The sequence below is a fragment of the Gorilla gorilla genome, chromosome 1 (genome assembly GCF_029281585.2).
Source record: "Gorilla gorilla gorilla isolate KB3781 chromosome 1, NHGRI_mGorGor1-v2.1_pri, whole genome shotgun sequence".
NCBI classification, from domain to species: domain Eukaryota; kingdom Metazoa; phylum Chordata; class Mammalia; order Primates; family Hominidae; genus Gorilla; species Gorilla gorilla.
In genome coordinates, this window is record NC_073224.2 from 66,528,673 (window position 1) to 66,556,291 (window position 27,619).

General features: G+C 32.1%; 1 protein-coding gene across 6 annotated transcripts in view; it reads left to right on the forward strand.

The window, feature by feature from the left end:
* The window catches only part of BRINP3 (BMP/retinoic acid inducible neural specific 3), a 390,799-nt gene that overhangs the window by 243,972 nt on the left and 119,208 nt on the right, over positions 1 to 27,619 (forward strand). For all 6 annotated transcript variants that reach the window (XM_019028084.3, XM_055378107.2, XM_055378100.2 and 3 more), the window contains 2 exons: positions 5,979 to 6,084; positions 14,122 to 14,358. In XM_019028084.3, coding sequence (XP_018883629.1) covers positions 5,979 to 6,084; positions 14,122 to 14,358 — 343 coding nt within the window. The remainder of the gene's footprint in view (positions 1 to 5,978; positions 6,085 to 14,121; positions 14,359 to 27,619) is intronic.

A 27,619-nucleotide genomic window follows, 5' to 3' on the forward strand; every position in this document is an offset into this window, starting at 1 on the left:
CAAACTGTTTTAAAAGAAATTTTGCTTTAAAATTTTTTTGCAAGTAGACCTATGGGGTCTTTTTCTGATACCCCTATATTCACTAGGATTTCTGTTTTGAATATAAACTATATAAATTTAACAAACTTTTATCTCATTAAATATAATGATTTATTTGAAAATACTCTAAAAAGTATTTCTATAGGCAAAGGAAACCTGCATAGTAATTATAATAAGAAGAACTGCATATGTAAAATAACTTGCTTATTTATTCATCCTTTTTGTTGCTATTTAGATGTGAACTTACAAGAAAAAACTATTTTTTTCATTCTAGGTAAATATATGGTTTGGAATAGTGCATACTTAAAAATGAAATATGTATATTAACCTGTTAGTTCCCAGTCAAGAGTTAATTTATCATCTATATATCTTCAATTATAGAACAGTAGTAATTGTAGCCTTGAAATAAAAAAAAATGACATACTCTAAGATGATTTAAAATAGATTGTATTGGATTTTAAAATAAACTCATATTAGTAATTGAAAAAAGTAGTTTGTTTTTCATAATCTTTCAGTGTCAGATTTCAGCATTTTCTTTTTGCGAAACTATATTAGAATAATTATACATTTGAAAGGATATATGTGTGAAAATCCAAATTTGCATTTTAGTACATATGCATGGATGATTGATAAAAACAGGTAAGTAGATAGATGTCTAGATATCCATACATATGTAAATATAGATATAGATGATGTGGTACCTTCCTTGATATAATTCATAAGGAAAATTAATATTAACCGATTATTGTTAGCAAATGTTAGTAACATATAACATTTATACAGCGAAGTACATAAAGTGTTCAAATTTGAAAACATTTCAGCAACCATGTCCTAGATTAAAAAATAGGATATTTGTAGAACATAAGTATTTATCCTAATGCCCTCTTACCTCATTTCTATATCGAAAGGGTAACCACCATCCTGTATTCTAACACTAGAAGTTTATTTTACCTAATTTTGAGCTTTATATTAATGGAAGTTCAAGATTAGGCAAAATAAACTTCTAGTGTTAGAATATTGAAACATTTATGTATTGTTCCTTCAACATTATATTTGTGAGATTTGTTCATGTTCAGTATTCTGTGGACAGAATACATAAAAATTTATTCTTACTGTAGTACAGTATTTATATCTTCTATGTACTTCCACATTGTATTACTGATTGCCACTTGATATGGTTTGGCGCTGTGTCTTCACCCAAATCTCATCTCAAAATGTAATCCCCACATGATGAGGGAGGGATCTGGTAGGAGGTGATTGGATCATGGGTGTGGTTTACCCCAAACTGTTCTCGTGATAGTAAGTTCTCAGGAGAGTTGATGGTTTTAAAATGTGGCACTTCCTTGCTCTCTTTCACCTGCCACCATGTAAGACATGTCTTGCTTCCCTTCACCTTCTGCCTTCGGCCATGATTTTAAATGTCTGAGGTCTCCCCAGCCATGTGGAACTGCAAGTCGATTAAACTTATTTCCTTTATAAATTACCTAGTCTCTGGTAGCATCTTTATACCAGTATGAAAATGGACTAACACACTAATGTAATATCCTTCTGTTTGGGGTTACTAAGAATAGTTGATACCAACCTCATTGCAAGTGCCTGCTGTACACACATGTTCACATTTTTGTTGGCTGTGTATCTAGCTCATATCATGTGCCTATGTCTACTTATGTAGATACTTTCAAAGAATTTTCTAAAGTGATTGTACGAGTTTACACTCCCAGCAGCAGCATATGAGAATTCCAGTTTCTCCACTGTATTGTCACCACTTGGCATTGTCTGGCTTTGTATGCTTATAAGACTTTCTGGTGAATGGATAGTAGTTTCTCACTATGTTTTAATTTCCAGCTCTTTGATAATAAAGTTGAAAACTATTTCAAAATTACTGGATATTTAGATATCTTTTTTGTCAAGTGAGTTTTCAGTGTTGCTCTTGCCATATTATTGTTAGTTTGTAGAATTTATTTATATATTCTAGATATGAGCCGTTTGCTGTATATATGAATTGCAACTATGTTAATCAATATTTTTAAAAAACAAAGAGATTATGCAGTGAATAAATTTTTAATACTAATTATGTAAGATTAAGTCTTTATTTCTATTTTAATAATAAGTATCAATTCTTATATTAAATGTTAAGATATCAGAAATTGAATACGAGCCAAATATATTTATTGTTCTCTAGTATAGTTTCTACCTTCTCAACCCAAAGTTTTTTGAATGATTAAAAAATAGAAACACTTATTTCTGGAAAAGGAGACGATTGAAGTGGACAGTATGATAGAGTATATCTAAGGTAAACAGGGGCAAAATGTGTAAAAGTAAATAACTGGTATAGCAGTTTGTCAGGATGCAGGTATCAGTAACAAATTTCACTACTCCCCCACCTCAACTCCTGATATTTCAGATGTGGTTTTCTTGTTATAATATAGGATGGGCAAAATCCCCTCTTAAATATTAACATTCGTTTTGTAGTTGTCCAGATGAGATGTAGGTCTCTAGAAGAGAAAATTGATTTCAGATGGAAAGTCATAGATTATGCCTGTTTGGGCATAACTCTATTGTAAAAGAGCTAATTGTACTTATCAGTATTCCAGTGTTTTATGTTCATAATTGATGGCTGATAAAATTACTCAGAAGTTACCTTGATATAACCTAATGTAACTAGGAAACAAATAAAATAATTAATGAGAAATACACTGTGAAAAGGTAAAGGCCATGATATTTGTGTGCTGCGAATAAAGAATAGTCTTGAAGTGCAATTACTCCTAGTCTCAACCATTTTCATGTCTGGCAAAAGGATAGGGGAAACATATAAAAGTAGAAAAAATGGCAATTGCTCCTCTGGCAAAGTATTTTATTTCATTGCTTAAATTTCCATCATGGGAATTTGTTACTTTTATTATTAAAAATGATAGGTTGGAACAAACAAGTAAACTGCTATTCTGTGTTTTGGCACAGTTAGCATCTCTGCAGTAAATTTATTTTTATTTTCTTTACATTTTTATTTATTTTATTATTATTTTAAAGAATTAAATAAGTATGGGCACATTTACTAATGCTGACATTAGTAAGGAATATGGAGTCCTTAAATGGAATACAATTGAAAGATAGATTTATTTCATATAATGTGTGAGAGTTTGTAAAATTTTATATTAAACCAGACAGTGATCAGTGAATTCAGTTGTGAAGAATAGAGAACAAAATAAAATTATAAATAGGATATGCTAAATTTATATCATTGTATATTGCGAATGATGAGAAAGTAAAGCAATATATAAGGACAGAGATATTCAAATATTCTCAAAACGTATGTCTATTATTTAATTTTCTTACATGAATTGACAACAACAGAGTAGGTGAATGTAAGAGACTCTTTGTAATGGGGTAATATTATTTACCTTCTTTTAAGGATGAAGTGTTAGAGGAGTTTGCCTTCCCTTTTCCAAGATCACTATGTCAATGAGTATGAGCTTAATGCCAATTTTACTTAGAAAACTTTCTAAAAAAGGCAGGCGTGTGTGTGTTTATATTCATGTGATATGTGTTGGTTGGCAATAGTGAAACCACATTATAGAATAATATGAAAATTTAAATTATCTTAAACCCTAAGTATTCTCTTTGATGTTTTTATTATTCCCTTTGCCCTTAGGCTGTGACTAATTTATATTTAAATATTAATTATACATACACGTATCATATCAACACTATAAATTATTTCTCTAAACAAAGTAAGGTCTATTCAGTATCATCAGTGGGGAATAGTAGGTGGAGAATAATTAAAAGTTGTTGGGGTGTTAAGGAAAAAGTAATTCTTTGCCCATGATAAACCACACTGTCAACTCTGGCTATGTACACATAGTCAATCTTGGTTACCATCAACGAGTTATCATTTAGAAAATATAATAGAGTTGTCATGACACAAATTAAACACGCACTCAATGCATTTGAGTTAATGTGTCTGTATCCATCATTGATTATCGCCTCTAAGTTGATGACTTCCAAATTAGTAGTCCCGTCATTAACATAATTTCTAAGACATAAACCTGTGTTGCCACTCCTACTAAATATTTTTATCAAAGAGTGTCAACATGTTCAAAACTGGGCTCCTTTAAATATCCTCCACAGTGAGCTTCTTAACTTCATATTTTGAATGTTATCACTAATACTGGAAACCTCAGTGGCCTTTCTCTCTATCAATAAAAACTTTGAGTGTTTCACAATGTTGTCATTTCATAACCTTGTTATGTCTTGTTTTTTAAAATTGAACTTCTTCAGATAAAGTTTATTGTACCTATTTACTTTAGGCTTTTATCATCTCCATGATGGCCTTAATGTCTTCCCTGCTCTATACTACGAAGTTTCTCCTTATGTTTCCTCCTCCTCTTTCTCTTAATCAATACCCCTCGGCTGATGCAAGAACTTAATATGTTCTGTGGATATGTGAGTGAACAAAATAGACAAAAACTCCCGCATTTTTAGAATGTGGAGCTCTCATTCTAGTGAGAGGTGTCAACAGTAATCATAACAAATGAGTAAATTGTACAGCATTTTATAAACTGTTATCTACTGTGAAAAAGCTAGAACAATGTAAGAAAGAAAAAAATGTTGGAAGAGTTTGGGGTATTCACTTTAAGTAGGTTAGTCCAAGTAGTCCCAAGAGAATGAAATTTGAGCAAAAATCTGAAGGAAGTGAAGGATTCACTAGAAAATAGTTTGAGGAAGAACGTTCCAGGTACTAGAACAACAAGTCAAATACCCCAAGGCATCAGAATGTCAAGTATGTTTGAGATACAGCAAGACAGAATAAATAAGAGAAGAGACGGATTTAGGGAGGTAACACGGAGCTGGGTAATATGGTGTCTTCCTGGTCCTATAACAGACTCTAAGTCATACCCTAAGTAAGAATGGGAAACCATTAAATGATTGTAAACATTGGAATGAAGTTATCTAAATTGTGTTTTGCAAAGACCAGTCTGATTATTAATAAAGAATATCGTATTGAAGACACAAAGATTCTGACAATACTGCACTGCTTTAAATAGTTTTAAATCCTCAGGATTAAATCTTCAGGATACATTTTCACCCTCATATAATTCATTAAATTTAGTCTCCTCATCTCCTAATACTATCCATCCCAAGACATCCATGAAAAAATCAGTCCACATATGAGATTACATATTTAAGTACTAAATCTGTGTGCTGCAAACCAAAATTGGATGGAAATGGTAAAATAACACAGGTAGAAATTCATCAAGGAATACTTTGTGTAAATATTTGAACATGAGCTTAGTTTTGAGGATAGATAAAACTGATTAGTCAAAGTTGAGAAAGGAGAAGTTTCTAATCCAAGTGGGGTGGGAGTGGAGGATGTTGTATAAGCAAAGGCATAGAATGAATGTCAAACTGAACAGGGAGATACTGGCATATTGGAAAGAACTGGACCAGATGGAAGGCAAACAGAGAGTTTAGAATTTCATGCCAACATAAAAATGGGAAAAATATAGATTTTTAAGTAAAAGAAAATAATAAAATCAGTTTTGAGAGAGTAGCCTGGCAGATGGCTCTGATTTATTGAGTAAAAACAAACACAAACAATTCTCATATAAGTCAGAACTCGCTGTCTTCCATAAGAAGTGGGCCTTTTTTATATCTTGGGTGAAATCAGTGACTTTATGAGTTATGCTTTTGAACAAAGATGGCATGCATTATTTTCCTGGGATATTTATGCCCAACCAAAGGAAAGAAAATGAATTAAAGACAAAGGGAGTTACTGCTTTCCACTATGTTTAGGTGTGTGTATTGCTTGTGTGTATGAGATCCTGGACCTTTCAGTGATATTTACTGTCAAACGTATAATATTAGTGTGTGACAACTACAGTGAACCAAAAGGACATTGTAAAGTCTGATTTAGATAATAAAGTTGATGTTTTGTTTGCCAGGTAACAGAAACACGGACTGGTCCTCTTGGCTGCAGTAACTATGACAACCTAGATTCTGTCAGTTCTGTTCTGGTTCAGAGTCCTGAGAATAAGATTCAGTTGCAAGGTATGTAGGTAAAATTTCATTAATTTTCTACAAGCCTGAATAGCAATTATCCAGTCGTGATTTCTTTCCCATTTTTTAAAGTAAACTGCATATACATACAGGCTATTAAAAAACTCTCATTAAAGGCTAATTTCATAATTTAACTGATACAAGAAAATATGAAATTCTAGACCATATGAATAAAATATCAAAATTTTCTTTTCTTCTCAAATTAACTAAGCTATAGCAATTGAAAATCTGTCCTAATATTTTTCTTACGTATAGTAATCATTGTGTCATTATGTAGCAGTTTCTTCATATGCTTGCCTGAGCTTTGACTTTTTACTTAAAGATTCTTGTGAAAGTTGTAACCATATTTATGCATGGTATAAAATGAACTGTTGACATTTTATATATAACCAAATGTGGCAGTCAAGACTGTATTTTTCTTCTGGTAAATAGAAATGTACTTAAGGATATATTAACAAAACATTTATATTCATATGATTTCCATTTTAAAGATAGATTTTATAAAAATAATTTGCTATTTTCTATTACTACATATTTTAGATATTCATTAAAGAGTATTTTATTCACAAGAACTTTTAAAAATACAATAAGTATGCATACATGCTTATTCTTATAGGCAGGAACAGGTTATGAATACACATGTTTAAACACTACTAGTTGAACAAGTTCAGAACAGTCTTTGTGATGACACTTTCTGTCAAAATTAAGTTGACTGATCAAAGAGGTAATTTTGAGTTGTTATTCTCTAGTATGCCTTTTTGAATTGCATAAGTTAGAGCTGAATATTTACATTATTCAGTTTTACATAAAAATGCTTTAAAGTTTCAGAAATGCTACCATTTTTTCCCTTAACTTTGCAATCTTGAAAAATGTATCAGTGTCCCCACGTGGTGGCTTATGCCTGCAATCCTAGCCCTTTGGGAGGCTGAGGCAGGAAGATCAGTTGAAGCCAGGAATTCAAGACCAGCCAGGGCAACATAGTGAGACCTAAAAAAGAAAAATATTAGCTGGGCGCTGGTGTTGCAGGCCTGCAGTCCCAGCTACTCGGGAGGCTGAGGCAGGAGGATTGCTGCACCTAAGAGTTCAAGGTTGCAGTGAGCTATGACCACACCACTGCGCTCCACTGTCACTCCAGCCTGGACATCACTGTCCACGCCGCACATCACTGTCCACGCGACACTGCACATCATGTTACTCCAGCCTGGGTGACAGTGAGACCCTGTCTCTAAAAATTTTTTTAAAAAATTAATTAATTAAAAGAAAAATGTAATAGCATTGAATTGTTTAAATTTATCCTAAATAGTGAATGAATGCCTTTTATTTTGAGTTGTATTAAAAGTACAAAGTTCTTAAATACTTTAACAATTTAAATGTTATCCAATTTATCAATATCAATTATAGATTTACATTTATTAAAACATTTTCTCTAATTGAAATAAAAATGTTGTCCACCAATGTTTCTTGCAATTCTCTACTGCTTACTCCTTTTTAATGTATGGATTAACCTTCCATCAGAATATGAATTGCAATAAAAATGACAGCACGTTTATATCAATTTGTGTGACTACTTCAATCAGTTTATTATAAAAATTATTTACTAACAAGATTTATTGATTTGTGTCTGAATTACTGTGTTCAGTTTTCAAAATATTAAATTATTTTTAAAATCCTTCAGTCCCCTATCTCTCTGGAAAAATAATTAACACAAGGAATAAATGAAGCAACATTTCTCTTTTGTATAATTATTTCTATTCTCTTCAACTAATGTGAGTAACTCAGAAACCTCCATCTCTTTCACTTTTTTTCTGTTTTCCATGTCTATATTTTTAATTGTCTATTACAACTTTATTTATACACCTATCGGTACAAAGTCCTTTCTGAAAATACTATTAGGAAGTCAAATTCAAGACCCTCAATATTTCATGCACTCTTTCTTAAATTTAATTGGTATTTACAATCCAAATAAAATGTTGGCTCACTTTTAAACCTCTCCTTTTGTACTACCCCTCATCTACCTTATAAACTAATGGGAACAATTTGTTAATTCTGGATCAATGTTACCATGGTGCATTCCTTTGAAGGGTATAGATATTTCTGGGTCACTGTATGTGGCAATTGAAAACACTGGAATCACTGAAGAATATTTTACTAAGGTAACAACAGAGATCTTCATGTCTTTTGGGGTTAGCTAGTTAGATATTTGGTCTGATAAATGGATGGATATAGGTATAGATGATAGATAAATAGATATAGATAGTTGCTTGTGTGTTGTGTTTTCTTTCTAAGTACAAGGTGAAGTTTTAGAATCAGAGCGTTTGGCCCATTTTGGAATCTTCTGAATTTAGATATATTATTGAGAGAATCCTGAAATTATCACAGTTTTTTAATAGAGAACTTCTGAAACTCTCCTCTTTCAGTAGAAAAAGAAAAATTGTTCCTGAAGTGGAATTGTATGTAAGCAAAGCAAATGAAGCACCAGTAATTGTTGAAGTCAACTGGATTAGACAACTAATTCAGAACAGAACTCTACGATTTAAGCACTGGTATATGAATCAGTATTTTAAAAAATAAGAGATATAAAAGATGGACTTTGAGATCTCGTTTTGCTGATAAGATTACAGAGCAGGCATTTTTCAAAAATTAAAAGAGCCATAGCTACAACTTCAATTTATTGATGAAAATACATTTAAGGTAGATAATAAAAAGTTGTTATAAGAAAATATTGGCAAATTCATATTGAAATAATACTTCAATTTTTTTCAATGCCTTATGAGTATAACACATCAAACAAGGTGCCTCTGAGTGAAAGTATAACCAGAATAATTAAAAGTCATTTATTAAGTTTTGGTAGTAATTTTTTGGTAAAATTGGCAGACCTTGAGAAAATGAATAATTTAAAGGACTGAATTACAAGCACTTTTCCATATTAGTTAGTTCCCAATATTTTATTTAAATGAATTTGACACAGGACTAGGCTATTTTAAGGTGGATGATTAAATGTAATATTTAATGATGGTTCATAAGTGTTTTGGCTTATAATAAAAATTGAATGATGCCACTTCAAAAAACTATTTTTGTTCCTGTTTATTAATTTATTGAAACACTTGTTCTCAGTGCTTACATACTTAAAAATGAAGACGGATAATAATTTATGCTGAAGGAAGGGTCACTCTAGCCAAAAAAAGTCCTATTCAGTCCTTCAAGCCATGTGTTTTCAAAAAGCTGATTATATTTGCTTTAAAAAAATATTTCTTTATACTTACAATAAGTGTACTTCTATTGAATTGCATATTACATATGATAGTTATAATTTGTCAGAAATATTTTAAAAATTTTTAGTATCAAGAAATCATATATAGCATACATTATACTATATGATAATTCATATTATTTAAATTTTCAGTAAATATATGTATACATATTTACATTTCAAGCTATTTACTTTTATAGAAGATAAGTATGACTATGATTAAGAAAACACATTGATTAATAAAATATATTGTACTTGAATAAAAATATTTAGGGATAGTAGAATGAAATAATGACTTGGAGGAAAGAGATGTGTGTGTGCCTGTGTGTGTGTGAGTGTTTGAAGAATTTTATTTCAGGAACAATTCTTTTTCCACTTGAGAAGATGTATGAAAAAGAAGGTCATTACTAAAAAACTCATAATTCACACAAACTTATATATCTATACACTCACTATACATACATATATACTTTTTTATATTTGTATATCTTGTTCAAATTTTATTTTTAAAAGACGTATTAGTTACCAAATCAACAGGAATTTTATTTCATTTGTACATATATAGAAGCAGAGTAATATTTTATTGTAAAATATACATATTAATAATACCACAGTTTACCAACTTTGGGCCTCTTTTATGTATAATGAAAATTTTAAACAGGATCTTACTCATGTCCAAAGTAGTGCTTATGTTTTCAAAACTATTTAAGGTAGTTCATGAGCAAAACAGCATTGAAGAACATTGACCAGCTGGTCATTTTTACTTAGCTATTTGTCTTTCCATAACATGTGGTGATATGCTGCAAATTAATTTACAATTTTTTATGTTCCTCATCAATTTTCTAATATTATTTTATATTTGTTTAACAAATATCATTTATTTCCTTTCTTTCCTCTCATTCTGTTATATTTAAATGTGGTTTAGGCCTTTCCATCATAACACAAATCTTTAATGCTATTTTCTGTATTTTATATCTTTTTGCCCTTTTATTCCTTTTAAACGTATTCTTCTGCAATATTTCAGTTCCCTAATTATCTCTTAAATGTCTATGCTGCTGTTAAAGCTATCCATTGGTTCTTAATTTCAAATTATGCATTTTTATTTGTAAAATAGCCGCTTGATTTTTCTTTATAATTTCTAGTTCCTTGCCATATTGTCTGTTTTGTTATTAAATTTTTGATCATGTGATTGAAATTAATTTATAATTCTTGTTTGACACCCTCTATACCATCCCTTGTCTTTTTATATGTTCATCATATTTTATTGAATTCTGTTTTAAGTGAAAATTTATAAAAATATTTTAAAATTATTGATGGTGCATTTTCCTTCAGAGCAGATTTAGTTTCAATGCTATTTTAATTAATTTTGAAATATGCCAGTTGGAACTATACTTCAGATCTGGTGAAAGCTAGTGGTTTCTTTGTGTGTGTGTGTGTGTGTGTGTGTGTGTGTGTTTTGTTTTGTTTTTCTTTACTCTGGGTATGTAGCTCATCTAGTAACTAAATCCTGAGGAAGTTACTATCTGTGTCATGGTTGGTATAAATGTCAATTTGTACTTTGTTCTGGGCAGAACTCTAATGGAAAAGATATGCCCAACATATTAGTCTGTTCTTATGCTGCTAATAAAGACATACTTGAGACTGGGTAATTTATAAAGAGAATAGGTTTAATTTACTCCAGTTCCACATGGCCGAGGATGCCTCACAATCATGACAGAGGCAAGGAGGAGCAAAGTCACATCTTATATGGGGGCAGACAAGAGAGAGTTTGTGCAGGGGAGGTCCCATTTATAAAACCATCACATCTTCTGAGACTTATTCACTATCATGAGAAAACCTTCCTCCATGATTCTCTTACCTCCCACTGTGTCCCTCCCACGACACGTGGGGATTATTACAGTTCAAAGTGAGATTTTGTGGGGGACACAGAGCCAAACCATATAACCCAATATTGGGTTCACTCTGCCTGTAGGATTACCTTATTTCCAGATTAACCCCAGGAATTCTCACTTCATTTTTGTCCTTGTTATCTCTTCAGATTATTTTTAATACTTTACCTAGATTTCCTAGTTGGTTCCATGAGAAGGTGGGTTGAAAACAAAGTAGTCCTTTCACACCGGAAACATTCATATTTTACTCTGTGGTTCTCAGCTTGTAGCAGTTTGCCCTCACATCCTGGCTTTTACAGGAAGCACATAGGCTCAAAACTAAGCTTTGTTAAGCATTGTTCCAGCACCAGGTAGACCTGGTCTAAATATAGTGCTGTCAGTATTCCTGCTTTCCTGTTTCTGTACATAGCAGAAAAAAAAGAAAATTCCGTGGCCAGCCCTGAACCACTCCTAGTTGTTTGTCAGAGCAGGCCAAGCTATCTCTCTAGGAACCAACTAGTTCTTATTGGTGGTCTGGTTGTAAAATTCAAGTGTTTTGAGCGCTGCGTCCCTAAACCTCTTTTCTCAAAACTCTTTAATTTTATAATGGTTTTACAGAATGTGAGTTTCCTTCTTTTAGCAGTGTATGTATGTATCATCATAGCAGGAGTATTTGTGTTTCTAAAGCGGAACTCACCATTTCTTGCCACCAATCATTCCTTCCCAAATTACTTCTCCTGCCTTCTCTATTTCTCCAAAAGCACTACCGTCTTACAGATTCAACGTTGTAATGCAATGATGTGCTTTATGACTATGAAAATGGTACGCGAGTTCTTTGTTTTGTGTGTGTGAAATTTAGATTAAAATGGATAAGTAGTTTGCAAGTATCTAGTCCACACTCAATTACTGTTACCTTAGGTCTTTTAATAAATGCATACTGATTCCTGAGTTCCTTGAGCAAAGACTCTGAATTATTCAAATTGTTTTTAGCACTTTAAGTTTTCAGAAAAAAAATCACTAGGTGTATCTGAAATGTGCAGTAATTTGGTAAGCCATAGGACTAGACGATTAAGAAAATTTCTGAATGTATCATTTTATGCCTGTAAGTATTTTAACACTTTTTACTTGCCTTAGATCAAATACAGTACTGTCTAGCAGATTCTCACTATTCCTCTATTACCTTAATTTCTTTCCCTAGTGTGGATATTTTCAGTCTTCTTAAAGATCGTAAATCTAATCTTAAAAATTAGTCAACTCTAATATATTTCTTTACCTTCTACTTCCAAATGGGTACCACTCTTAGTATCCCACATGGTAAAATTAATTTAAATCTAAATGAATTAATTCTGTATTCCCTGATATAGGAATCCCAACAACATGACTCCTCATTTATGTGTGTAAGCACCCTTTCATTGTATTCTTATAGCCCATGTGCAATGAAACAATATTACTACTTTCATTTCCAAAATATATTAATATATAACCCAGCTTTTTATCTGTGTGTGATGCTGTTAATGTATCACTCTTCAGCACAGTCACTCAATATTGAAAACTATACATCTGTCAAATAATGTTCAATGCCTAACTTTTTAATAAAAAGTTTTTTTACTTTTGTGAACTTAATATAATTGTTTAGCCACTTAATTATATTTATTGAATCACATGTATCTTATATAGTTGCATCTTTTATTTTTCTTAAATATACTGCAGATATCTCTGTGACAAATAAATTTCTCAGTCACCCTCATATTTGTATCTTACCTAGCAATTTTCTTCAAAATGAGACTGTTCAATAAATATTTATTCCAGGTGAAATGAAAATTAATACGAAATCGAATATATAACTTCTAAGAGTACTTTTTCCAACAATTTGCAAAGGAAATTTTGCAATTTGTCAACATATTTGTAAATTAATTTTGTTCTAAATGTTAATCAATGATTTTTATTAAATCAACCTCTAAGATAATAGTCAAGGGTCAACATTGATTTTTTTGTTAAACAGAAAACATGTGAAATTATAAAAATTCAGTTTTCTGGTAAGTAACACTTTGCTATTACCAGATTTCTCCTTAGCTTTGTATTTATTTTTACCTACTTATATGTTTAAATATTTAGTATTTAAGTTTTCTTAAGTAGCCAGACATACTGAAAAACTACATTTTTGAAATATCGTAATAAATGCTACACCCTGAGAAAAGCCCAAATCTTAATTTTACAATATTTTGGACAGTTTTTTAAGAGATAGTAACTTTACTAAACATGTTTCTAGAAAACTAATGAGTTATATCACTAGGACTGTTGACACATGGCAAAAAATAAACTGTGAAATAACTAAATCAGTCCATCTGATTCCTGTAGTTATTTTTTAGTACTGACTCTTGAAAAATAGAATTATATAACTTATATGTTGTTAATGGCATGAGATAAGCCTTACCATCAACATTCAATATGTATTTTATCAATGACACAACCCATTATATGATATTTACATTGATGTGGGCTGATAGTCTGCAAACAAAATGAAAATATTGAAAACCATTTGAAATCAACTGGTAGAAAATAAATGCATATGTGTATTTTCAAAGGTTTAGAAAGATAGGCTCCATCTATATTATGTAAAAATAACCAAATATTGTGATAAATTACATCAAATAGTCTGAGTTTTCAATCATCTCCATGATTAATCATCTCTATTTCTGAAGTTTCATATTCATGGAGTCAGAATATGTTGAAAGAGTTATAAATATTTGCAGCATATAGACTTAGATATTTTTCTGATAGTTTAAAAATACATAATTCAAAATTTAATACACTAAATTATTTACTGTTTTGATTGAATATTATAAATAAGTATTTTAATTTTTTCTTTAACAAAGTAAATTTGTTTAATTTCTTTGTTTGTTCTTCAAGGGCTTCAAGTACTTCTCCCAGACTATCTTCAGGAACGTTTTGTACAAGCAGCTTTGAGCTACATTGCTTGCAATTCAGAGGGAGAGTTTATCTGCAAGGAAAATGACTGCTGGTGTCACTGTGGTCCCAAATTTCCAGAATGCAACTGCCCCTCCATGGACATTCAAGCCATGGAAGAGAATCTTCTTCGAATAACTGAAACCTGGAAAGCTTACAACAGTGACTTTGAGGAATCAGGTAAGACATGTATTTTAATATAACACTTTTAAATATTGACAAAAAATATATTGAAATGGCTAATTTGTCCTTTTTCAAGAAACTATTACATAGTTGGAAAGATTTTCATTTTTTTATTCATTCAAATGGACATTTTCATTGCTTTTACTACTGGTTATTAACTGGTGCTTTGTGTATTGCTATGTACTATTGGCATTAGAGTTTAGCCTGATCCTAAGTTGATGTATTAGTCGCTTAATAAATAAAGTTCTTGCTTTTCTCAGTACAAGAATTTTTAAGTTATCATCTGATACCTCTGAGGTCTTTCTCTACTTTTCTAGTGTCTGCTTTTCTCTTGTGCAGCAAAATGAAGAAAGCATTTGTTCTATACCTTCTTCAACATGATTCTCGTTAGTGCTTATTTTCACTTTACTTATTTCTACAATGAAATTATCTAAATTTTAATTTTATAGCGTTTTGTGAGTTTTGTTATGATTGTTTTATTTTTACTTGGTTAAAACATACATATAAAATTTACTATCTTTGCGATTTTTAAGCACACATAATAAATACATTTTTATTCTTTTATTTTCCCCTGCATTTTCTCCCAGCCCCCACTACCCTTCCTGGCCTCTGGAAACCACCGTTCTACTCTCTATCTTCATGAGTTCTACTTTTTTTAGCTTCCACATATGAGTGGGAACATGTGGGTTAGAATATTTGTCTTTCTGTGATTGACTTATTTCACTTAATATAAAGGCCTCTTGTTCCATCCATGTTGTTGTAGATGACAAGATTTCATTCTATTTTATGGCTGAATAATATTCCATTGTGTATATATAACACATTCTCTTAATCTATTCATCCACTGATGGGCAGTTAAATTGAATCCGTATTTGGTTATTGGGAATAGTGCTGCAATAAATAAGGGAGTGCAGATATATATTCAATATACCTTTATTTTGTATATATATTCAGTAGTGAGATTAATAATATGGTAGTTCTACTTTAGGTGTTTGAGCAAGCTCCATAGAGTTCTCCTTAGTGGCTCTACTAATCTATATTTCCACCAACAGTGTAGAAGGGTTCCCCTTTCTCTGCATCCTCACCAGCACCTGTTATTGCCTGTCTTTTGATACAACCCATTTTAAATTGTAGTTTTGACTTGCATTTCTCTGATAATTAGTGATGTTGAGCATTATTTCATATATCTGTTTTCCATCTTTATGTCTTCTTATGAGAAATATGTATTCAGATATTCTGCCCAGTCTTTAATTGGGTTATTAGTTTTGGTTTTTAGTATTTTGTTTTGGTTATTTAGTTGTTTGAGCTCCTTATATATTCTGGTTATTAATCCCTGGACAGATGAATGGTTTGTAAATATTTTCTCCCATTCTGTGGGTTATCTCTTCACTTTGCTGATTGTTTACTGTACAGAGGCTTTTTAGCTTGATATAATTCCATTTGTCTATTTTTTGCTTTAGTTGTCTGTAATGTTGAGGTTTTACAAACAAAAAAATCTTTGCCCAGACCAATGTCCTGTAGTGTTTCCTAAATAATTTTGTTTTTAGTTTTATATTTTTAAGTTTTAGATTTAAGTCTATAGTTTATTTTTATTTGATTTTTGTGTATGGTGAGAGATAGGGGTCTAGATTTTTTCTGCATAAAATTATCCATTTTTTTCCAGCAATATTTATTTAAAAGATTTTCTTTTCCCCAACGTATGTGTAGTCTTTGTCAAAGTTGAGTTGGCTGTAAATGTGTGGATATATATATGGTTCTCTATTCTATTCCATTGGTCTATGTGTCTGCTTTTATCCCAGTACTATGCTGTTTTGATTGTGATAACTTTGTAGTAAATTTGAAGTCAGGTGGTGTGATGATTCTAGCTTTGTTCTTTTTTGCTCATGATTACTTTAGTTATTTGGGTATCTTTTGATGTTTCTGCACATATTTTAGAATTTTTTTTCTATTTCTGTGAAGAATGCCACTGTTTTGATGGGGATTGTGCTGAATCCGTAAATTGCTTTAGTAGTATTGTCATTTTAACAACATTAAATATTCCAATCCACACATATGAAATATCTTTACATTATTTGTGTGTTTTCTTGTACTTTTTGCATAAGAATTTCATAGTTTTTCTTACATAGATCTTTCCATTATTTGGTTTGATTGCTTTGAGGTATTTTATACAGTTGTAGCCATAGTAAATGAGGTTGCTTTCTTGTTTTTTCAGATTATTTGTTGATTTCTGTAGTTTATTTTGTATCCTGCAACTTTACTGAATGTTTTTATCAATTTTAACATTGTTTTTATTGAGGTTTTTTCTAGGTGTGAAATTGGTTGTCTACAAACAACACTAATTTTACTTCTTCTTTCCAGTTTTTATGCTTTTTATTTAGTTCTTTTCCCTACTTGTTCTGGAGAGGACTTTCCATGTCATGTTGAATAAAAGTGATGAAAGTAAGCATTCTTATCTTGTTCCAGTCTTTAAAGAAAAGGCCTTTCTCATAAGAAAAAATTATTTTTCTCATTCAGCACAGTGTTAACTGTGGGTTTGTCATACATGGCCTTTATAATTTTGAAGTGTATTCTCTCTATACCCATTTTGATGAGAGTTTTTATCATGAACTGTTGTTCAATTTTATCAAGTGCTTTTTTGTCATCTATTGAAATTATGATATGTTTTTTTCTTGATTCTGCTAATGTGATGCATCATGTTTGTTGATTTGCATGTGTTGAACCATCTTTGTATCCCTAGGATGAATTTCACTTGATCATGTTAATGTGTTGTTGAATTTGGTTTGCTAGTGTTTTGTTGATGATCTTTGCATCTCTGCTCATCAGTGATATTGACGTGTAGTGTTCTTATTGGTTTCTTGTCATGTTTTTGTCTGGTTTTAGTATCAGGGTAATGCTGACCTCATATAATGAGTTTGGAGTATTACCTTCCTTCCAAATTTTTGGAGAATTTGGGTAGAACTGATATTGGTTCTTCTTTAAATTTTGGTAGAGTTAGCAGTGAAGCCATTGATCCTGAGCTTCATTTTGATGGAAGACTTTGAATTATCTCTTTGATAGCCATATTGATTATTGGCTTGTTAATTTTTTTTTATTTCTTCATTGTTCAATCTTGGTAAGCTGTATGTGTCCAGGAATTTATTCATTTCTTCCAAGTTTTCCAATTTGTTGGCATGCAGTTGTTCACAATAGTCTCTAACGATTCTTTGTGCTTCTGGGTTCTCAGTTGTTATGTCTCCTTTTTCATCTCTGATTTTATTTAATTAGGTCTTTTTTTCTTAGACAAAGAATTTGTCAATTTTGATTATCTTTTCAAAAACCCAACTTTTTCTATCATTGATCTTATGTATTTTTCTAGTATAAATTTCATTTATTTCCCTTTTTCATGTCTTATTTTATTTATTTGCCTCTTCTTCCTTTATTCTTAATCTGGCTAAGGGTTTGTTAATATCTTTTCAAACATGCAGCTTTTCCTTTTGTTGATCTTATGTATTTTTTTGTCTCAACTTTATTCTTATCTGCTGTGATTTTTATTATTTCTTCAATTAATTTGGGGTTTGGTTTATTCTTGCTTTTCTCGTTCGTTGAGGTTCATTGTTAGGTTATTTGAAGTCTTTATACTCTTAATTTAGGCATTTATTGCTATAAATATCCCGCTTGATATAGATGTTATTGTATCTCAAGTTTTGGTTCGTTGTATTTTTGTTTTCATTTTTTTTTAATTGCCTTCTTATTTTTTTAATTGACTCATTAGCTGTCCAGTAGGATGTTTTATTTTTATGTGTTTGTGTATTTTCCAAGGTTCCTCTTGTTTTCAATTTGTGGTTTTTATTCCATTGTGGTCAGAAAAGTTACTTGATAAGATTTTTATTTTTTAATTTATTCAGACTTTTTTGTTGCTTAAGATATGACCTATTCTGAAGAATGTTCCATGCACTGAATAGAAGAATGTATATTCTGCAGCAGTTGGGTGGAATGTTTTGTTAATGTCATATAGGGCCCATTAGATCTAGTGCGTAGTTTAACTGTGCTCTTTCTTTCTTGATTTTCTGTCTGGATGATACGTTCATTACTGATACGAGGGTGTTAAATTCCCCTGCTGTTATTTTATTATAGTCTTATATATATTTTTAGCTCTATTAATGTGTGTTTTATGTACTTATAGGAAACTCTGTTGTTGGGCATAAAACTATTGATAATTGTTATATTCTCTTGATGTATTGACCCCTTTATCATTTTATATTGACCTCCTATGTCTTTTTAAATCTTAGGTTTTTAATCTATTTTGTCTGATATAGATATAGCTACTCCTGCTCCTTTGTTTTCCAGTTGCATCGAGTATCTTTTTCCACCCCTTCACGCTCAGTCTATGTGTATCTTTCTAGATTAAGTGGATTTTTTGAAGGCAACATATAGTTGGGTCTTACTTCTTTATTCATTCAGCCACTATACACGTTATAATTGGGGAAGTGAGACCATTTACATTCAGTGTTATTATTGATAAATAAGTGCACACTACTGCCATTTTGTGGCTTGTTTTCTGGTTCGTTTTAGTCTCTTCTTCTCTTCTTACTGTCTTTCTTTGTGATTAAGTGATTTTCTTTGGTAGTGTGTTTTAATTTGTTGCTTTTCATTTTCCATGAATTTATCTCAAGTTATGAGGCTTACAAAAATCATCTTATAGATATAGTAAGTTATGCTAAAGAGAAGACAACTTACCTTGGATAACAAACTAAGAACAGAAACAACAAAGACAAAAAGCACACAAAAAATTTTACACTTTAACTCCACTCACCCACATGTTTACTTTTAGTTGCCCCAGTTTACTTTTTTTGTTGTTTGTTTGTTTGAGATGGAGTCTCACTCTGTCGCCTAGGCTGGAGTGTAGTGGTGCGATCTCAGCTCACTGCAACCTCCGCCTCCCGGGTTCAAGCGATTCTCTTGCTTCAGCCACCCAAGTAGTTGGGATTACAGGCATCTGCCGCCATGCCCGACTAATTTTTGTGTTTGTAGTAGAGACAGGGTTTCACCATGTTGGCCAGGCTGGTCTCGAACTCCTCTGTTTACAGATTTTTATACTATCTCTTAGAAAGTTGCTATAGCTATTACTGTTTTTGACAGACTTTATTTTTGGGCTTCATATGAGGTTACAAGAGAATTGCACACCAAAATTAAAGTGACAGAGTATTCTGAGTTTGTCCTTGTACTTAATTTTACTAGTGGGATTTATGCCTTGAAAACTTTTTTTTGGCATATTTGTATGTTTTTACTTTCAGACTGAAGAGCTCCCTTTATCATTTCTTGTAAGATGAGTCTGGTGGTGGTAAATTCTCTCCATTTTTGTTTATTTGGGAAATAGTTTATCTCTCCTTCATGTTTTAAGGATGATTTTGCCTAATACAATATTTTTGAGTTGCAATTTTTTTTCTCTTTGAACACATTGAAAATGCCATTGAGAAGTTTGTTGCCAGACAAATTGAAGCTCCTTTTATGTCTTTTATGTTATTTGCTTCTTTTTTTTTTTAATTATACTTTAAGTTCTGCGTTACATGTGCAGAACGTGCAGTTTTGTTACATAGGTATACACGGGCCATGGTGGTTTGCTACACCCATCAACCCGTCACCAACATTAGGTATTTCTCCTAATGTTAACCCTCCCCTAGCCCCCCACCCCTGACAGGCCCTGATGTGTGATGTTCCTCTCCCTGTGTCCATGTGATCTCATTGTTCAACTCCCACATATGATTGAGAACATGCAGTGTTTGGTTTTCTGATCTTATGATAGTTAGCTGAGAATGATGGTTTCCAGCTTCACCCATGTCCCTGTAAAGGACATGAACTCATCCTTTTTGCTTCTTTTCTCTTGCTGCTTTTAGGATCCTCTCTTTTTCATTGATCTTTGGGAGTTTGGTTATTATATGCCTTGGAGGTAGTCTTATCGGGATTGAATCTGACTAGTATTCCCAGATCGTTCTATACCTGAATATTTCTCAAGCTTTGGACAGTTTTTCATTATTTATTTGACTACAATTTCCACTCCTTGATCTTGCTCAGCTCACTTTTGAATACCAATAATTCTTCAATTTGGTCTTTTGAGGTAATTTTCTGTATCTTATAGGTGGTCTTTGTTCCTTTTCATGTTTTTCATTTGTTTGCTTGTTTGTTTCTCTCTGACTGTGTATTTCCCTTTTTTTTAAATTTATTATTACTATTATTTAATTTTTTTTTTTTTTGGAGTCTCACTCTGTCACCCAGGCTGGAGTGCAGTGGTGAGATCTTGGCTCACTGAAACCTCCATCTCCCAGGTTCAAGCGATTATCCTGCCTCAGCTTCCTGAGTAGCTGGGACTACAGACATCCGCCACCACATCCAGCTAATTTTTGTATTTTTAGTAGAGACGGGGTTTCACCATGTTGGCCAGGATGGTCTCGATCTCTTGACCTCGTGATCCACCAACCTTGGCCTCCCAAAGTCCTGGGATTACAGGCGTGAGCCACCATTCCTGGCCCTGATTATGTATTTTCAAATAGCCAGTCTTTTAGCTCACTGATTCTTTTCTCTGCTTGGTCCATTCTACTGTTGAGACCTCTAATGAATTGCTCAGTTCAGGAAATGTATTTCTCTATTCCATGATTTCTGTTTGATTTTTTATTATTGTAATATCTTTGTTAAATTTCTCTAATAAATTTCAGAATTTCTTTTCTGTGTTATCTTAGAGATCACTGAGTTTCCTGAAAACTGCTGTTTTGAATTCTTGGTCAGAGAGCTCACAAATCAGCATCTTGTTTGGGTCAGTCACTCAATTTTTGTTCTGTCTTTTTGAGGAGGAAACAGGAAACCTGTTTGCTGTTGTTTCTTATGGGTAAATGTCTGTGAATTGCATTGAAGGATTAATTATTAATTCCAGTTTTATCTGTCCAATTTGTTTCATTTATAGTTAAATATGCTTGCTCCGTGATTCTTTGCTGCTAGGTCTGCTTTATTTTTGGCTCTTAGTTGTGCCTGAATCCCCTATTTGCATTGCCGTTGTAAATAATGAGAGCACTGGCTGTCCTGAATGGAGTTGGTCCCAAAGGAATTATCCTAGTACTGTGTGAAGGTGAAAAAACATGTTCCAGACAAGAAAAAACACAACGATGGCTTCAACAAAATATTTTGCTTTTGTTGTTGTTGTTGGAAATAACACAAATTACACAATGAAAGGGTAAATAGATTTAGGAAGAGTTAGTAAATGTAGGCTCCCTTAAGATATATTTGATCAAAATAGAGCATTAAAAACAACCAAAATAATGGAAGCAGACATTGGTGAATAGAGGGGACTAGGAGGGTGGGGGGGAGGTATGAGGATGTGATCATCAAATGTTGCAAAGTTTCAGTTAGACAGGAAAAATAGGTTTTGAGATCTATAGCATAGCATGTTGACTTGTTAATAAAATGTATGTTTCAAAATTGCCAACAGAATATATTTCTAATATATTTCAAATATTCTCACCATAAAAAATAAGTATTTGAGGTGGTAGATATGTTAATTAGTTTGAATTAATCATTCTTCATTATATACGTATATAATAACATCCAATGTTACCTCATAAATGTATACAATTATAATTCTTCAAATTACAATAAAATACACATCAATTAAAATGATTTTGAAATCATGGTATATTTACACAATGGAATTGTATAAAGCTTGAAGGAATGGACTATCTAAAATATGAATAAATCTCTGAAATATCACATTGAACAAAAGAAGCCAAACTTAAAAATACATATATGATTCCATTTATATTAAGTATAAAACAAGCAAAGCTTACCTGTACTATTATGAATCAGGGCAATGATGCCTTTGCCTAAGCAAGGGCTGATGTGATGGATGAGAGTCTGAGAGGCTCTTTTGGTACCAAAAATGTATTATTTCTTTATCTAGAGCCCGGCTATATGGTGTATATAGTTTTTGAAAATTCTGAGTTATACACTTACAATATTTATATTTTTCTATATTCGTGTAATTTAATAAAATAAAAAATTAGCACTTTGGCAACTAAATAATCTGAAGGACATACTGACAGAATAATTGAATAGATTAATATTTTCAAAGCTCACTACATGTTATATGTTTAAATTTGTAGCAAATTGGTAAATATTTGATCTGGAACATTCATTGACCAGAGATTTTGAAGTACTGATTAGAAGCCAGTTCTAACAATAGTCAGACTTTTTAATCTTATCTCACATTTGGACTGTTCATCTTAGGTTTATAACCAAAGGCTCTTGCCATAGTGGATGCCGTTATGTTGATATTGGGAAAACAGTGATCTACAGAATAAATCTATTTTCTTATATAGTATCCCTGAAACTATTTCTAATATTGAAAATTACAACATTGAATTATTTGCTGTAATCAGTGGTCAAATGTATTTAGCTGATTCATATTTCACTTGAGAAGTTGCCCTACTTTGCTGTAAACTTAAGAATTCATCACAGAAAAATATTTATATTATTTTTAATTTCAGGGTATAGATAGCTAAATAATGAACCCAAACATTTTATTCATAAATTTTATCTTCAGTAAAACCACATTCACTTTTCTTGGAACTAAACAATTGGTAAAATACTGTATTTATATTGGACTCTTTTTAAAACTAGTAAGATATATGAAAGAGCACATGTAATAGTTTTGAGAAAAGCTTTTGGTTAAGAGAAACATTTTTTTTTTTGCCTCATAACAGATAAACAAAATATAAGAAGTAATGAGGCAGCTATTACATTGGGAAAATAATTCTAAAATATTATCACCACTCACAGGCTCTTGTAAGTTGATGGTCTTTATTCTAAGTACCATGATTGTAAGGAAATGCACCAGCTTATTTCATTTCCCTGATGGTTGGGAAAGCTTTGGAATTATGTGCAAGTGCACTCTTTACATGTTTCTGCTGGGAATTCTTGACTTTTAGGTGCAAGACATACTAATTTGTCTATTCTTATCTACAGGCTTGAAATTCAAATCCTGTTATACTCTACGTAGACAATAAAAATTGGAATGAAGTTTTAGGTTACTTTCAAAGGCTGATTCAATGTAATGTGAAAAATTAAACAAATGCAAGTAAACAACTTATCTAAAAGTTATTTTTATTAAAACAGAAAAAAATTAGTTTATGTTTGCTATTTTATTAAAAGAGAATATTCATTTGAATTTAGGAAATCTTCCTTAAATGTAAGTAGCAACATGAAGTGTGTCAGAGTGCATTCCACAATAATATAGAATGCTAATAACTGGTACCATACAAAAATGAGGAAGTAATTTGCATATTTCATTAGGTCAAGATAACCTGTTTGTAAATGACTTTCTGTTGTCTATGTTTCCTATTTTCACTGAATATAAAATTCAGTCAGTAGATAGGATTAGCACAGAATGCTAAGCCATTTTATATTTGATTATATTTGATTCATTTTATTCTGTAATGGGCAAGTCCTGGAAAACCCACCTGTTACAGCCTGCAAATAAAAGTGTCAGGGAAATTTAAAATAGAAATATTTCTCTTTTCATGTCTTGCAACCTGAGAAAATTTCTCACTCTAATAACAATATTTATAGAAATCAATTTATCTCTAACTTTACATTTTTAGAAAATAAATTTATGTTGTTTAAAAAGAAATATTGGTAGCATATAGATAACATTAATTACAATAAAAATAGTATAGAATAAAGATATATAAAAATATAGAGGGAGAAAAAATGAAACACACAAAACCTCACAATAGTAGTAACCACATAAAAACCAATTTATGTGTTACAATTAATTAGACAAAGATCACAATTTTGTTGGACATTACTTAGACAATGTCTACCTAGATGTGGATCAAGGATTCAAACTTAATGAGAAAGCTAGAAATACAGTTTTGCATGCATATTTTAATGATTAAAACCAAAAGACTTATGCAAATAATTACCAAAATTGCCAGAAAAAAATGAATAACTACTACATAGTTAAAAATAAATTATCTTTTCCAAATAACTTTCTGAGTTATCCCCAGTTGTTTTTTTTGGATAAATAAAAAACTTCATTACTTATAATTATGAAATACAGCAATCTTCATGCAATTAATAATCCTAAGGAAAAATAAAGAGATTGGTCTATATAAAGAACGGATATTTTACAAATGTTTTGGCATGACATTTTACTCTTTGGAAAAAATGTGTTACCACTTGGCATATAGAATATCTAAGGTGTATTGTATGCTGTCAACATATGTCTTTATCAGCATCATGTCCTATTAAATGTAGAGACATTTATTTGATGATCTAAGAATGACAGTTGGTGGCCATCTTGTATTGGCAATCATCTAGGTGTAACTGTTAGAGAACACTATCCATTTTGACACTTCATCTGAAAATAGATAATCTTTCTAATGCTACAAAGCCAAATAATTTGAGTACTGCAGTATTGCAAAGATTGGGTTAGCTAGATTTACAAACTGTTTTGCAAGAAAAAATAATTTTTTTTAAATTTTATGTAAACTATTAATTTTCTTTATCAAAAATAGTTTTTCTCTCAGATGATATTTGACCATCAGTTTATGGAAAGAGGACATTTTCTAGGGAAAATAAGTATATCCAAATAAAATATTTGAATTTTAACTAACATGCTACTTTACATGTTATAATCTTTAATAAAATCTGCTGTCGGTTGCTCAATGTTCATTATCCTTCTTTGACAGTAAAGTATCCCATATTTTGGGGGAGTAAAACCTACATTTAAGTTTTAGTAATGCACAAAGTATGGGATTGAGCTTATATTGATATCCAGAATTACTCTCTGATTAATGTAAGACAAGCACAATAATCTGTTTCCCTGTCTATGAAGATCGGTTCAAGATACATAGAAAATCAGGTCAATGAGGCCTAGAAATATATTTCCTAGGGGTATTTGGGGGAGACGCAAGATTTCATTTCTTTTTTTTTTTTCATAATAGCTACATGGATTGCTATTATCTTTTCTTCTTAAATGGAAAAGAAGAACATACTTATAAAAGCATTAACGAGCTTTCTTGCATTTATGAGAGTTGTAGGGCATTCAAGATAGAAAAATGTTTCTTTGGTTATGTCAGTGAGTTGTTGAATCACTCCTGCTTCAAGTTGACCTTGCCTCTAGAGTTTCAATTACATTAGACAATAAATGTCCTTCACTGTTAAGTCAATCTGAGATGGTCTGTCATTAAGGACAGGCTAGGTAATCCTGCAGTAGTAAAGAATTCCCCAAATCCTTGAGTTACAGCGTGAGTTATACTATTAACTTCTTCCTAATTTGTGCCTTGCAAGTTTGCTATGAGTTTTGCTATGTCTTCTTCCAACACTCAGGCTGACAGCAACCCCTAAAGGCAAAAGTGATCAAGATGGCAGAAGGAAAAAACACTGCAAACAAGTCTTAAAGTTTCAGCCAGAAAAATGACATATGCCACACCTGTCAGGATTCCATTGGCCAAAACAAATAACTCATAGTTAATTCAAGGAGGGCTTTTTTCCCTGAAAGAAAACCTGAAAATATGTGAGAAGTTCCAATGACTCTACAGTGCACTGTTCTAAATCACAAGATATTCAGTTTACTTCTCTTCCCAGATGCAGGACGCATTCACCTCATCCCCAAGATAAACAGAACAAAACTCCCATGAATAACTGAGTCCAGCACAATGAGTGAGGCTTGACGGCCTCCTCATCAAATCCAGATATAGTTTCTTTTGATGTCAAGTCATGAACCAAAAGCAAGTTATTTATCCCAGACATATTATATACCCAGTGAGAATTTCTCAGCTTAACTATCATAAGCACTTCCAGTCAGAAGAAAGAAAACAGGACACACAAAACAAACTCAAGTTGGAGCAGTTCTGAAATTTTGAAGGCCTGAACCTGAAGGTGGGGAGTGCTCTTTGAAGATTCCTCAGTTTTTATTTCTGAGAGTGGCTCTCTTGTCTTCTGTTTTTCATGGACTCAAGCTCCAACCTATGAGTGATCCTTTCTATCCCATTATCCTCCTTAGCCACATGGGAGATGAGAATTGGAGAATATGCCTGGGGGATAGTTTTCTCAGGTTGCTTTCTGCCCAAACACTGGGACTCACATGTCATTTTAAATTTTAAACTTCATTATTTTTAGCAATATAACTCATGTAAAAATTAACTGATCTTTTGACTGAGTTTAGTCAGTTTATGCCAATAGCCACACCCACAGTCTTTCCTAAATATGTTCCCCCATTTGCTGTTTTTCCACCTATTCCTCCCTCCTTTCTCTCTCATTTCAATTGTGCAATTTTATTAGAGTTTTACTTGGGCTTTGGAGTTCAATGGAGAGTATTTTCTGGGTACCACAACTTTTATTGGACATTATCCCTAATGTCCAACAAATCAATTTATTCATGATCATGGCAAGGGGCATGAAAGCCAACCACGTACTATCCTTGCTATGAGACTGAATTTTAAATGGCCATTGTAACTCAGTTCGTAATTTTATTACTGGCAGTTGAGAAGCAGTTGCCTCTTTTAACTCTACCTGATTCATAGTCTCTCAATTCTCTTTTATTCATGCTGTCAAATTCAGCAATTATTTTCTAAGTTTGAGGTCGTATGTCAGACAAGTAATATAGGTAATTCCACAGAAGCACACCTTGAAATATTATCTTTGGATGAGGACATTGCAGTTCACTTTGTTCATATCACTTGTCTGTTGTGTATTGGTTGTGAAATCTTCTCTATGTGTTCTCACTACAGGATGGGGGCTCATGGTGCAGCCATCATCTGGAGCTATGTGTCACTATGACAGAGTGCAATACCTTGCCATACTTTGGCATAAACAGTTACCAGCAAAAGAACTAGCATTCTTTTTTCTGACATCTGAGTGTGTTGGGTATACAGTATTCTTTCCTAGTTACTGCTGGTAACAGTTTCCCAGCTGTTTCCTCATGGCCTAATATGGATTGTTATCATTCCCATTTCAGCCTCTTCTAAAGGGTACTTGACACCTTCATGATCCACTGAATCCATGCCACAACTGTAGGGTTTTGCTTTTCTTAACACTATCCCCTCCCTCCTTTCCTGGGTCCAATTTCTATATAAGTTGAAATCAATTTGCAATAATAAACAACCATAAAATCTTAAAATGGTATAAGCAAATGTCATTTCTAGCTCACATTACGTGCCCACAACAGGTTAGCTGGAGTCTCTTCTCAGCATTGACTTTACTCCTGGACTCAGGCTGATGGAAACATCAC